The 12,525-nt window shown below is 46.1% G+C and overlaps 1 protein-coding gene across 4 annotated transcripts in view; it reads right to left on the minus strand.

Annotated features, from left to right (window-relative positions):
• The window catches only part of LOC132393512 (carcinoembryonic antigen-related cell adhesion molecule 8-like), a 34,416-nt gene that overhangs the window by 20,807 nt on the left and 1,084 nt on the right, over nucleotides 1–12,525 (minus strand). The window contains exon 2 of one of the 4 annotated variants that reach the window (XM_059968869.1): nucleotides 7,624–7,673. The exons of 1 other annotated variant lie outside the window; for it this stretch is intronic. Coding sequence is in view for 1 of the 3 variants with exons in the window: in XM_059968859.1 (XP_059824842.1) it covers nucleotides 2,116–2,201 (86 nt within the window). In the remaining 2 variants the exon portion in view is untranslated. Of the gene's footprint in view, nucleotides 1–2,115; nucleotides 2,233–7,623; nucleotides 7,773–12,525 lie in introns of those variants that run through there. 2 more of the 4 variants (XM_059968880.1, XM_059968859.1) reach the window with 2 other exon arrangements.

Consider the following 12,525-nt stretch of genomic DNA (forward strand, 5'->3'; position numbering starts at 1 on the left):
CTCTGTGGGCCAGATAAATGCCAAAAAAATCTTGAAATATGGGAATTATCCATTTAAATACATCTAGTTATGTGTTGCCTCAAATTAATGAATAACGCATGCTAGAAAATCACGTGCTTAACCAAGGATGCCAATTAATAATCAAAGAACTCAGTTTAGTTGCAATTTATTTCAAACAAGGCATCTTTTGAATCGATTAAAAGGACACAAAGAATCTTTAAACATGAAACGCATGAACATGATGCATTGAATGATGGTAAGTATAAAAAAAATGCAAACAGTTGATAAATCAATATGAAACGATGCTGTTTGTTGCTTGAAAGCTTCTCAATGTTGGGTGGCAGACTTGTTGATGCCAGGAGCAAAAGATGAGCCTCAGTCAATCTTGTTCTCAAATGGCTCTTGGTGTGCTTCATCTTTGAAAATATTTGCTCACACAGGTAAGTGCAGCCAAACAATGATGGCATCTTTTTTGCATGGTCAACTAGATTAGGATGCTTCCCACTTGGATCCAGTAACCGTGTCCTTCATAGGAATTAATTGAATCTCTTCAAAAATTTGAGAAGTGGAGGTCACTCCTCGCACAAACACTGCAAGTTGAGCAGTGTCTCTCAAGTCTGTGCTCTCATCGAGGGCAATTGGAAAACATTGCAATCTGTTGCAGGCATCCCTGAAACAACTTTTATATCTGCTGACATTTCTTCATCTCGCCGGGTGATCCTTGCTGACAGGCTGATAGATGCAAGTAAAGGTTTCTTTTCAGGACAAACAACATCCACCACCGCCAGTAAACATTCCTCGACAAACTCTCCATCTGCAAAAGGCTTCACCTTTTCTGCGATACGTTTTGAGACTTCACAGCTGGCACGGGTATTTCCTTCATTTTCACTGCTTTTCTTGGCAAAAAAAAAGATGTTTGTTTTCAGAAACTAGCCTTCATTTGCTCAACTTCATCTTTCCTTGCTTGCCCAGTAAACTTGTTAAAACTTCCACCATGGCGGGTCTCGTAATGTCGCCTTCTTCACAGCAACATTTTCTAGGTAAATGAGACAAACTGGTTTCACAGCTTGCTTGATGAAGAAGTGTCGGCACTCAGTGTCTACCTTCCTGCGTTTTCCATTCATTGCCATTGGAAATTTTTTCTTGGATTTTATTTCGAAACGAGAGTTACTCAACAAGCATCGTAGCCCATGTAAATATCTGGATATTTAGCGTGGATTTCTTGTTAAAGCCGTTTACAAATTTGAATGATCCCATCTGAAAAGCTGCGCGTGCGCGGAGAGTATCTAATACATATTAATAAGGTAGTCTGTCTTCCCGTCTTTCGCATATACCAGTGTTGGTTTGGAACAAAACTGAACCTGGGGCCAGTGTAACAAGACACCATGCATGTCCATTAATGTGGTCGCATGAAACACTCAGAATAAGGAAAGATCGCTCGTGGGCCGGATAAGCATTTTATTGGCCCGCGGGCCGTAGGTTGCCTACCCTTGTCCTAGCACATGGCCTTGGTCCCTGACCCATTCCAGTGGGTGTCCAGAGACCTGGTGTCCCAACCACACCAACTCTCCCCACAGTGTGTATCGGTTAGTTACCCTTCTCTGGTACCACTCTGATGCCCTTGAATCTCTCTACTGTCTCTCTGTGCAGCCTACCCCTTTGTATCTTTATCCACCTCAGTCACGGCCCTTCCTAACCTCCTCTTCCATTGAGGGAACATTCCCAGCCTCTCCCAGCTCTCACCATCGCTCTTCCACACCATTTCCAGTGCAGTGACCTCCCTCTGCAGTGCAATGATTAGTAATGCAAGGAGTACCCCAACTGTGGTCTGAACAACTTTGTTCAAAATTGGAGCATAACCCCCCCCCCCGCCCCAACTGATGATGACCCCAGTCTTTCACTCTTCTCCCCACTCACATCAGAAAAAGCCTGAAAGCTCCAACCACAGGCTGAAGGGCAGTTTCTGTCTTGAGATTATCAGACCTTTGGATACATCTCCTGTTCAATGAGATGGACCCTTGACCTCACAATCTATCTCGTTATGATCTTCCATATTGCACTTTCTCTGGAACCATTTATTGTACATCCTGTTATTGTTTTGCACAGTGTAATGACCTCATATGCCGGCTGGTGGCGCTGGTCTCCGGAGTGAATGTTCCCGAGTTTGGCTCCAATCCAGCCGCCCCGGGCTCGCTTTCCATCCGTGCCGGGTGGAGTGTCGAGCTCGCAACTCGGCCTCAGAAAAAAAAACTGCGCAGTGGGAAGGACGTGGGGACTACTCGCAGAATCTTTCCTCCAGTTCAACCACTTGACAAAAAGTGGCCGCCAAGGCTCTGGTCGTGTGTGGCACACACACAAAAAAATGAACTCATCTGTATGAATTGTATCCAAGAACAGCTTTTCACCATGTCTCATTACATGTGACAAAAACAAACCCAGTACCCTATGTGCTGCCTTAATCATTATCTACCTGTTCTATCCTTGAACAGGACCATGAGTCCATAAGATGTAGGAACAGAACTGAGCCTTTTGGCCCATCACATCTGCTACACCATTTCATCATGGTTGATCCATTATCCGTCTCAGCGTCAATCACCCAGCTTCTTGCTCTGTCTCTTCATGTCCTGACTAATCGATCAACTTCTGCCTTAATTATACACAAATACTTGGCCTCCACAGCCTCCTGTGACAACAAATTCCACAGATTCATCGCACTAAAGAAATTCTTCTTCATCTCCATTCTGAAAGTCACCCTCTATTTGGTCCTAGACTTCCCCACTATACGAAACATCCTCTCCACATCCACTGTGTCACAAGGCCTTTCAACATTTGGTAGGTTTTAAAGATGTAACTCCTCGTTGTTCTGAATTCCAGTGAGTACAGGCCCAGAACCATTAAATGATCTTCATATGTCATGGAATCGTTTTCTGAACATCCTGTGGATCCTCTCCAGAGTCAGCACATCCTTTCTAAGATAAGGGGCCCAAAGCTTCTCACAATACTCCAAGTGAGGCCTCATCAGTGGTTCATAAAGCCTCAACATTTCATTCTTGCTTTTATATTCTAGTCCTCTCAAAATGAGTGCTAGATTGCACTTGCCTTCCTCCACCAATTCAACCTGCAAATTAACCTTTAGGGAATCCCACACAAGGTCTCTCAAGTCCCTTTGCACCACAATTTTTGGTAATTTTCTCTCCAGTTAGAAAATAGCTTACCCTTTTATTTCTACGGAAGTGCATGACCATACTCTTCCTGACACAAGTTACACAGAAATGCCTGCTCCCCAGCACTCAGAGTGACTCAAGCATTCGTGCCGTGTGTCCAGGCCTCAGCACTACATGACCTCATGTTCATCGGGATTAATCTCCATCTGTTAGCTGCCTCGCCCACGCACAGACGTCTCTCCACGTCCTGTGGACAACTCCACCAGTCTCTGAGCCACCTCAGTGAAGATGGACCATCCCACAGGTAGAGGCACACATTGTGAATGGGAGGTGTCGCCTGACTGGGAGACCACGCAATGTGGGTGGGGTCAACATACCTGGGGGTCTTCACGTTCAGTAGGGTGTTCATGATTGCGGGGGGTGGGGGGGAGATTGGCGCAGAGTGTTTCTGCAGCAGATGGGAGGAGGTTTGTGTGGAAATGGGAGCAGGTATTTAGCCGCTGTTCAATAATGGTGTGCCCCGATGTAAGGTCCGATCTGGGACCCTGGGTACCAGCACCCAGAGACACTGGCAGTGCAGCCAGTGGCCAAGAGTTGGTCATACCACATCTAGTTTATTGTGAGCGGTTTTGGGCACCTTATCTAACAAAGGATGTGCTGGTATTGGAGAGGGTCCAGAGGTAGTTCACAAGAATGATTGCAGGAAATGAAGGGGTTAACGTATGAGAAGCATTTGACTCTGGGCTTGTACTTATTGGAGTTTAGAAGAATGGGGGGGGGGTGGAATTTCAATAAAACCTATCGAATATTGAAAAGCCTAGACAGAAAGGGAGAGAATGCTTCCAAAAGGTGGGGAGCCTGGGACCAGAGGACACAACCTCAGAACAGAAGGGAGTCCCTTCAGAGCAGAGACGAGGAGGAATTTCTTTCAGCCAAAGTGTAGAGAATCTGTGGAGGACTGTGCAAGACAAGTCTGCATATATTTAAGACAGAGGTTAATAGGATCTTGATTAGACAAGGCATCAAGGTTTACAGGGAGAAGGTAGGAAAATGGGGTTGAAAAGGATAACTAATCAGCCATGTTGGTTTGATGGAGCAGACTCGATGGGCCGAATGGCCTCATTCTTATCCTATGTCTAATGCTGGGAGACTGAACACAGGGAGTGGGCTGGAGGGTGTGTGGTGCTGCAGTTAATCAACACAATGGTCACACCACATCCTGAGGATTCATAAAGTGAAGAACACATCAGGAACAATCCGAGCAGTCAGAGAGACCAGATCTGGAGCATTCCTAATAATCAGAGAGACAACATCGGAACCAATTCCACCAGGGAGACCATATCAGGAGCAGTGTGAGTAGTCAGACAGACAACTGGAGTACTCCAAACCGTCAGGGAGACCACATCAGGAGCACTGTGAGTAGTCAGACAGACAACTGGAGTACTCCAAACAGTCAGGTAGACCACATCAGGAGCATTCCAAACAGTCCGAGAGATCATATCTGAAGCACTCTGAATACTCATAGAAACTACATTGGGAGTACTCCGAACAGTCAGATAGACCACATCTGGAGTACTCCAAACAGTCAGACAGACCACATCTGGAGTACTCCAAACAGTCAGACAGACCACATTGGAGCACTGTGGACTGTATTGAAGCACAGTGGTAATCCATTAGGAGTGGTTTAGAAATGGTTTATTGACTTATCCTCAGATAGGATGGGATGTCTATGGGGAAGGTCAAACCATTTTGGTTTGTACCCATGTGTTTGAGTGGATGGAGAGGGGACTGGATTGATGATCACGTTCCTGAAGGTTCTGTGCAATATGTGTGGGGATGGAGATTTCTGGTGTGAACAAGGATTACTGTGCAGAAACAGACCAGCCTGGTAGCAATGAATTCCACAAGCTCATCTCCTTCTGGCCCCTCAACACACACAAAATGCTAGAGGTACTCAGCAGGTCAGGTAGCATCCAAGGAGAGGTATGGAGTCGACATTTTCATGCCGAGACCCTTCATCGGGACTGGAAACGAAGGGGGAAGAAGACAGAATAAGAATGTGGGGGGAGGGGAGGAAGAAGTACAAGATGGCAGGTGAAAGGTGAAACCAGGAGGGGGGAGAGGTGAAGCGAAGAGCTGGGAAATTGACTGGTGAAAGAGATAAAGGGCTGGAGAAGGTGGAATCAGATAGGCTAGGGCAGAAGATCATGGAAGAATGGGAAGGAGAAGGAGCACTAGAGGGAGGCGATGGGCAGGTAAGAGGAGAAGTTTTGAAAATGCACTGACATGTCGGAATGGGAATGGGAAGCAGAGTTGAAATGGGTGGTCACTGAGAGATTTCTCTTTTTCTAGTGGATGGAGAGCATAGGTGCTCGGCGAAGCGGTCTCCCAATCTACGTCCGGTTTCACCGATTTATACCTGGAGCACTGGATACAATAGACTGGCAAGTGAAGTGTCACCTCACCTGTTAGGGGCCCTGAATGGGAGAGAGGGTGGAATTGTAGGGGTAGGTGAGGAACTTGCTCTGATTGCAAGGATAAGTTCCAGAAGGGAGATCAGTGGGGAGGGATGAGTAGACAAGGGTGTGATCCCTGTGGAAAGTGGAAAGTGTTGGAGATGGTGAAATTTTGGAGAATTATGTGCTGGTGGCAGAGAGTTTCTGGGTCTTGGGAGGATGAACAGGGATCTCACTGCAACACATTATCATGAGGCAGAGATAACATCTCACATGACAACCAAATGACCTCTTCTGTGTCATACAGAGAGAATACAGAGTACTATAGCACAGCTGCAGATCTGTGCTGTGCATGACAACACTATTACTAACCCCCTCAGCTGTACAGAGAACACAGATCAGCACAGTATAGGCCATTTGGCCCATGATGTTGTGCTAACCTTTTAACTTACTCCAAGATCAATCTAACTATACACTCCTTCATAGCCACCATTTTTCTTTCATCCATGTGTCCATCCAAGAATCTCTCAAATGTCCTTAATCTACGTGTGTGTTCTCACCAACCCTGGCAGCACGATCCACACACTCACCACTCTGTGTAAAAAACATACCCTGAACATTCCCCTAAAGTGATCCTTGTTCACACCCCAGTCCTCCACTCACCTTAAAATTATGTCTTTTGGTGCCAGCTGCTGCTGCCCCGCGAAGAGAAAAGAATCTCGGGCTGTCCATTCTATCTTATCGTCTTGAACACCTCTATCGGATCACCTCTCATCCTCCTTCATTCCAAAGAGAAAAGCCCCAGCTCACTCACCCTATTCTCTTAAAACATGCTCTCCAATCCAGGCAGCGTCCTGGTAAATCTCCTCGGCATCCTTTCTAAAGAATCCACATCCATCCCACAATGAGGCAACCAGAATCATACATAATATTCCAAGTGTCACCTAACCAGGGTTTTATGGAGTTGTGACATTCCCTCACAGCTCTTGAATTCAATCCCTGATTAACGAAGGCCAAGTGAACTCTCATTCACTGAACATGAGAGAAAACATTAGTTCAATTACATTTCCTCATGGGACATGGTCCATATCCCTCCATTCCACGTGTCTGTCAACAACTTTATCACGTCTGCCTCCACTATCACCCCGGCACTGCATTGCAGAACAACACACACAAAGTGTTGAAGGAACTCAGCAGGCCACGGAGCATCTAGATGCATCTAGAATGGAGTCGGCATTTTCAGGCTAAGACCCTTCATCAGGACTGGAAAGGCGGGGGGAAGACGCCAGAATAAGAAGAGGGGCGTTGTCAGGTGCTGGCTGAGACCAGGTGAGCGGGAAGTTTGGTGGGTGGGGGTAAATGAGAAGCTGGGAGGTGGTAGGTGGGCAAGGTAAAGAGCTGGAGAGGAGCAAATCTGAAAGGAGAGGACAGTGGACCATGGGAGAAAAGGAAGGAGGAAGGGCACCAAAATGCAGGGTGGGAGGTGTTTGCTCAGATGAGGAGGGAAAAGAGTGGGACAGAAGCCAGAATGGAGAACGGAAAAGGAGACGGTTAGTGGGAGAAGTTACCGAAAGTTGGAGAAATCGATATTCGTGCCATCAGGCAGGAGACAACCTAGATGGACTATGAGGTGCTGACGAGGCTTGGAATTAAAATAGGTGGCTACTGGGAGATCCCACTTGCAGATGGAGTGAAGCTGCTCGACAAAATACTCCCCCAGTCTATGACAGCCAGGCACACATCCCTCTCTACCCTGCAAAATGTGCCTCGCATACATCTCCTCAAAACTTTTCCCCATGTCACCCTCTGGCATTGGACATTTCAACCATGATTGAATATTTATGCTTCACATAATTTTATAAATCTCTAACAGATCTCCACCCAGCTTCCAGTGCCCCAGAAAAAAGCAACACAAGATTGTCCAAGCACTCGTTATACAGTAGCTCAGACCCACTGATCCAAGCAGCATCCTGGTGAATCTTTTCTGAACCCTCTCTACTCACCCGTCCTGCAGAGTGGCAGTGGCTCCTCTTATCGACCTGTGTCTGCTTTCCTAGAGACCAGAGGGAAAGAGAGAGTCGAGTTTCTGATCCACAGCCAGGATTGGGGTTCTGTCCAGGTATGGTGCAGGAAGCTGGGAATGTTCTGTCAGCTGATGGGAGGGAGGATGTCAGTCCCGAGCGGTATGCAAGAGCCTGCTCCAGTTGGGTGCTGGATCCAGGGTCTGTGCTGTGGTGACGTTCTGGATGGCACTGGGACAGGAGAGTATGTGACATACCCACACAAACTGGTTCCACTGGAAACGCAACCTGACCTCCCCTTAAAGAGACACCAACCACAGCATGGAGGAGGTGTGGTGAACTATGTGCCTGTCGGGACACGCCCCTGCTGACTGCTCCTGTGGCTCCTCCCACAGGCCCCTGTATAAAGGAGACCTGCGGCCTGACGCTCGGCCTCAGTCTCCAAGACCTTGTATGATAGACACTCACTCCTGGTTCCTTCTTCCAGTCAATAAAAGCCGATATCTCACCTACGTCTCAGTGTGAGTTATTGATGGTGCATCAGGAGGGTGCTGTGGGCAAGAGGGTGAGGCCACAGAGCCCATCAAACAGGCCCTTCTTGTTCTGCACCGGCCGTCCAGTGCTCAATCTCGCTGATCACCACTGGGTCATACAGTCATACAAAGTCATTGAGAAGTACAGCACAGAAACAGGCCCTTTGGCATATCATGCCAAAAACATTTAAACTGCCTTCTCTCATCAACCTGCACTGGGACCATAGCCTTCCATATCCCTATTATCCATGTACTTCTCTTAAACATTGAAATGGAGCTCATATGCAGCACATGCTGGCAACTCGTTCCACACTCTCACCACCCTGGGTGAAGAAGCTTCCCCTCACGTTCCCCTTCAGCTTTTCACCTTGCACCCTTAACCTATGTCCTCTGGCTGTTGTCCCACACAACCTCCATGGAAAAAGCCCACTTGCATTTACCCGATCTACACCCCCTCATAATTTTGTATACCTCTATCAAGTCTCCTCTCAACCTTCTACATTCTAAAGAAAACAGTCCTAACCTATTTAATCTTAGCTCCAGACCTGGCAACATCCTTGTAATTTTTCTCTGCATTCTTTCAACCTAATTTATATCTTTCCTGTAGGTAGGTGACCAAAACTGCACACAATACTCCAAATTAGGTCTTACTTATGTCTTATACAAGTTCAACATAACATCTCATCTTCTGTACTCAGTACATTGATTTATGAAAGCCAATGTGCCAAAAGCTTTATTTCCAACCCTATCGAGCTGTAATGCCACCTTCAACAAGTTATGGACCTGCATTCCCAGATCCCTTTGTTATACCTTACGCCTCAGTGCCCTATCAAGATTGGTCCTATTGATGTGCAAAACGTTGCACTTGTTTGCATTAAATTCAGTCTCCAATTTTTCAGCCTATTTTCTTAGCATTATCCTCAGATTTGCTGATCCAGTTAACCACATTATCATCCAGATTGTTCATATAGATGGCACTCAACAACGGACCGGGCACTGATCCCTGCAGCGCACCACTAGTCACGCGTCTCCAGTCAGAGAGGCAACCATCTACCATCACAACAGGACGACAGCACAGTAAGAGGCCTTTTGGCCCACCAAGACCACATCATCCACTGAGCAATCACGGAAAGCAACCCCACTGACAAATGCTGGGTCGTAGAATGACAAGGAATACTACGGTATAAAATCAGGTTCTTCAGCCCATCTAGTCCATGATGGCCTGATATGCCTAATCCTATCTGCACCTTCATACCCCTGCGATCCATAGATTTATACAAACTTCTTTTAAATGTAACTATCGAACCCATATCCACCACTTCTGCTGGCAGCCTTTTCTATAATTGCACCATTCTCTGAGTGAAGAGCTCCCGAAGGTTCCCCTTAAATAGTTCACCTTTCACCCTTAACCTATGACCTCTAGTCCTAGTCTCACCCAGTATAAGAAGAATTGGATTTTCTGGTGTAGTCTGTTTTGTCATATGCTTTTGTGATACCATTCTGGAGGAACGTCGCCTCATTTTTTAACTGCATTGCATTTGTGGTTTCTAAATGACAATAAACAATTTGAATCTGAAATGGCTGCTGTTATCTACTCTATCTATACCTGTCATAATTTTGTATATCTCCATCATTCTCCTACACTCTAGTGAATAAAGTACTAATTTATTCAAACGTTCCTTACAACTCAGGTCCCGGCAAAATTCCTGTAGGTTTTCTCTGCATCCTTTCAATCTTACTGATATATTTTTCCTGTAGGTAGGTGACTGGAACTGCATGAAGTACTACAAACGCAACCTCACCACCTGTACTCAGTGCTCTGGTTTACAACTCCATAGTGCATAAAGCTCTCTTTACAACCCTATATACCTGTGATGTCAATTTCGGGATCTATTGCCTCCTCTTCCTGGTACTCCATCTGCCATGGAGTCTGGAGCTTCTCTCTGAATCCCCTCCCCGAAGTGCCTCTCCTCAGGCTGTGACACAGCACCCCCCCAGAGGAACACCACATCAGGTACGCTCTGGGTGGTCTACAGACATAGATCTCCCAGCTTTCTGGGAACTGCTCCATCTCTGTCCCTTCCTCCAACACAGGACACAGGAAATAAATCATTGCAGCAAAACAACAGGTCCTTTGGTGTTATTCAGAATGAGTGAAAACAATTATACTCAATTAAATTGCACAATGACCTTTTCAATGTTTTCCCAAATATCCAAATATCTAACAGCATCTTATTCCTTCCATCATATCTGCCTCTACCACCACCGCAGAAAGCTTATCCAGGCACCCACTACTCAGTAAAAACTTGCCCCTCATATCTCCTATAAGCTTACCCCATCTCACCTTGACTAGTATTTCCCATGTATTAGACATTTCCACCTTGGGGGAAATGTCTAATACCTCTCAACCTCAATTCTATAATATTTATATTCATAAATGTAATATATTTAATAATGTTTTAATTATGAATAAATTTTACTGTGTTTAAAATAATTTGATCCGGTCTCCTGTCAGCTCCACTGGTTTAGATAAAAACACCCACGTTCTCCCCGGTAATGCTCCCCAACTCTTCCACTGCTGCATTGACAATTGCATCGGTGCTGTTTCATACATTCGTGCTGAACACGTCAATTTCATCAACTTTGCCTCCAACTTCCATTCAGCCCTTAAATTCACTTGGTTAATTTCTGACTCCTCCCTCCCCTTTCTCGACTTCTCGGTCTCCATCACTGGAGACCAACTGTCGACAGACAGCTTTTATAAACCTACTGATTTGCGTGGCTATCTTGACTATACCTCTTCCCACCTTTGTCTCCTGTAAAAATTCTATTCACTTTTCTGGGTTCCACCCCATCTGTTCCCAGGATGAGGCTTTCCTTTCCAGGACATCAGAGATGTCCTCCTTTTCCTCCACCATTGATGCTGTCCTCAATCGCATTTCATCCTTTTCTCAGATATCTGCGCTCACCCCATCTTCCCTCTGTTTTAACAATGATAGATGTCCTCTGTCCTTACCTACCACCCCATGAGCCTTCTCATCCAACACATCACTCTCCTCAACTTCCACAATCTCTAAAGGGATCATACCACGAAACACAACTTTACTCCATCCACCCTCGCTTTCTGCAGGGACCGCTTCCTCTGTAAATCCTTTGTCCATTCGTCCTTCCCCGCTAACCTTCCCTCCTGTTACTGATCCCTGCGAGCAGCCTAAGTGCCTATTCACCTCCATTCAGGTGAGGTGAACACTTCACCTGCGAATCTGCTCAGGTTGTCTATTGTGTTTGGTGCTTCTGAAGCGGCCTCCTCTACATTGGTGAGACCCTTCATAAATTGGGAAGGATCAATTCGCATCATTGAGGACCTTTGTACCATCTGCCAAAAAAGCAAACTACCCAGTGCCCAAACATTTTAAATCTGATTCCCATTCCTGTTCCAACATGTTGGTCCATGGCTTCCTCGTGGCCAAGGTGAGGCCACTCTCAGGTGGAGGAGCAACACCTTATATTCTTTTTGGGTAGCCTCCAACATGATGGCCTGAACACTGAATTTTCCTTCTGGTAAAACAATTCTTCTCTCCCTCTCACCTCTTCTTCTGTTCACTACTGTGGCCTCTTACCTCTTCTCACCTACCTATCACCTTCCCTTGGATCCCCTCCTCTTTCCCTTTCTCCGATGGTCCACTCTACTCTCCTATCAGAGTTCTTACTCTCCAGCTCTTTAACTTTCCCGCTCACCTATCACCTTCCAGCTAGCCTCCTTCCCTTCTCCAATCCTGTTTTATCCTGGTGCCTTCCCCCTTTCTTCTCAGTCCTGAAGAAGGGTCCCGGCCAGAGACGTTGACTGTTTATTCAATTCCGTTGATGCTGCCTGAAGTGCTGATTTCCTGGAACATTTCAAGTGTGTTGCAAGCTTGTCCAGCCTCTCCTTACCCCTGATCCAGACAGCATCCTGGTGAACCTCTTCTGCAGTGGCTCCATATCTCCCATACCCTTCCTGTAATAGGGCAGCTAGAACTGACTGCAATACTGCTGATGTGGCCTGACCAGTTTTACAATGCTCTAACTTAACTTCCTGACTCTTGAACTTAATACATTGACACAAAAAGACAAGAATTCCACATGTTCTTTAGCAAATACCGATACCCTGACTGTCAAAGAGACAGTCAGAATGAACATCTTTCCTGTAAGCAACACTCCAGATGAGGCCTGACCTGAGTTTTATAAATCTGCAACATAACTGTCTGAGTCCTGAGCTCAGTTCCTTGCCGAATGGAGACTTTCCTTGTACCCTATTCCTGATCTACCCAGTTCCACCAGCCCCAACACCATTGCCCTGTTGCTTTCTTTT

This window comes from Hypanus sabinus, chromosome 1 (assembly GCF_030144855.1).
Source record: "Hypanus sabinus isolate sHypSab1 chromosome 1, sHypSab1.hap1, whole genome shotgun sequence".
NCBI classification, from domain to species: Eukaryota; Metazoa; Chordata; class Chondrichthyes; order Myliobatiformes; family Dasyatidae; genus Hypanus; species Hypanus sabinus.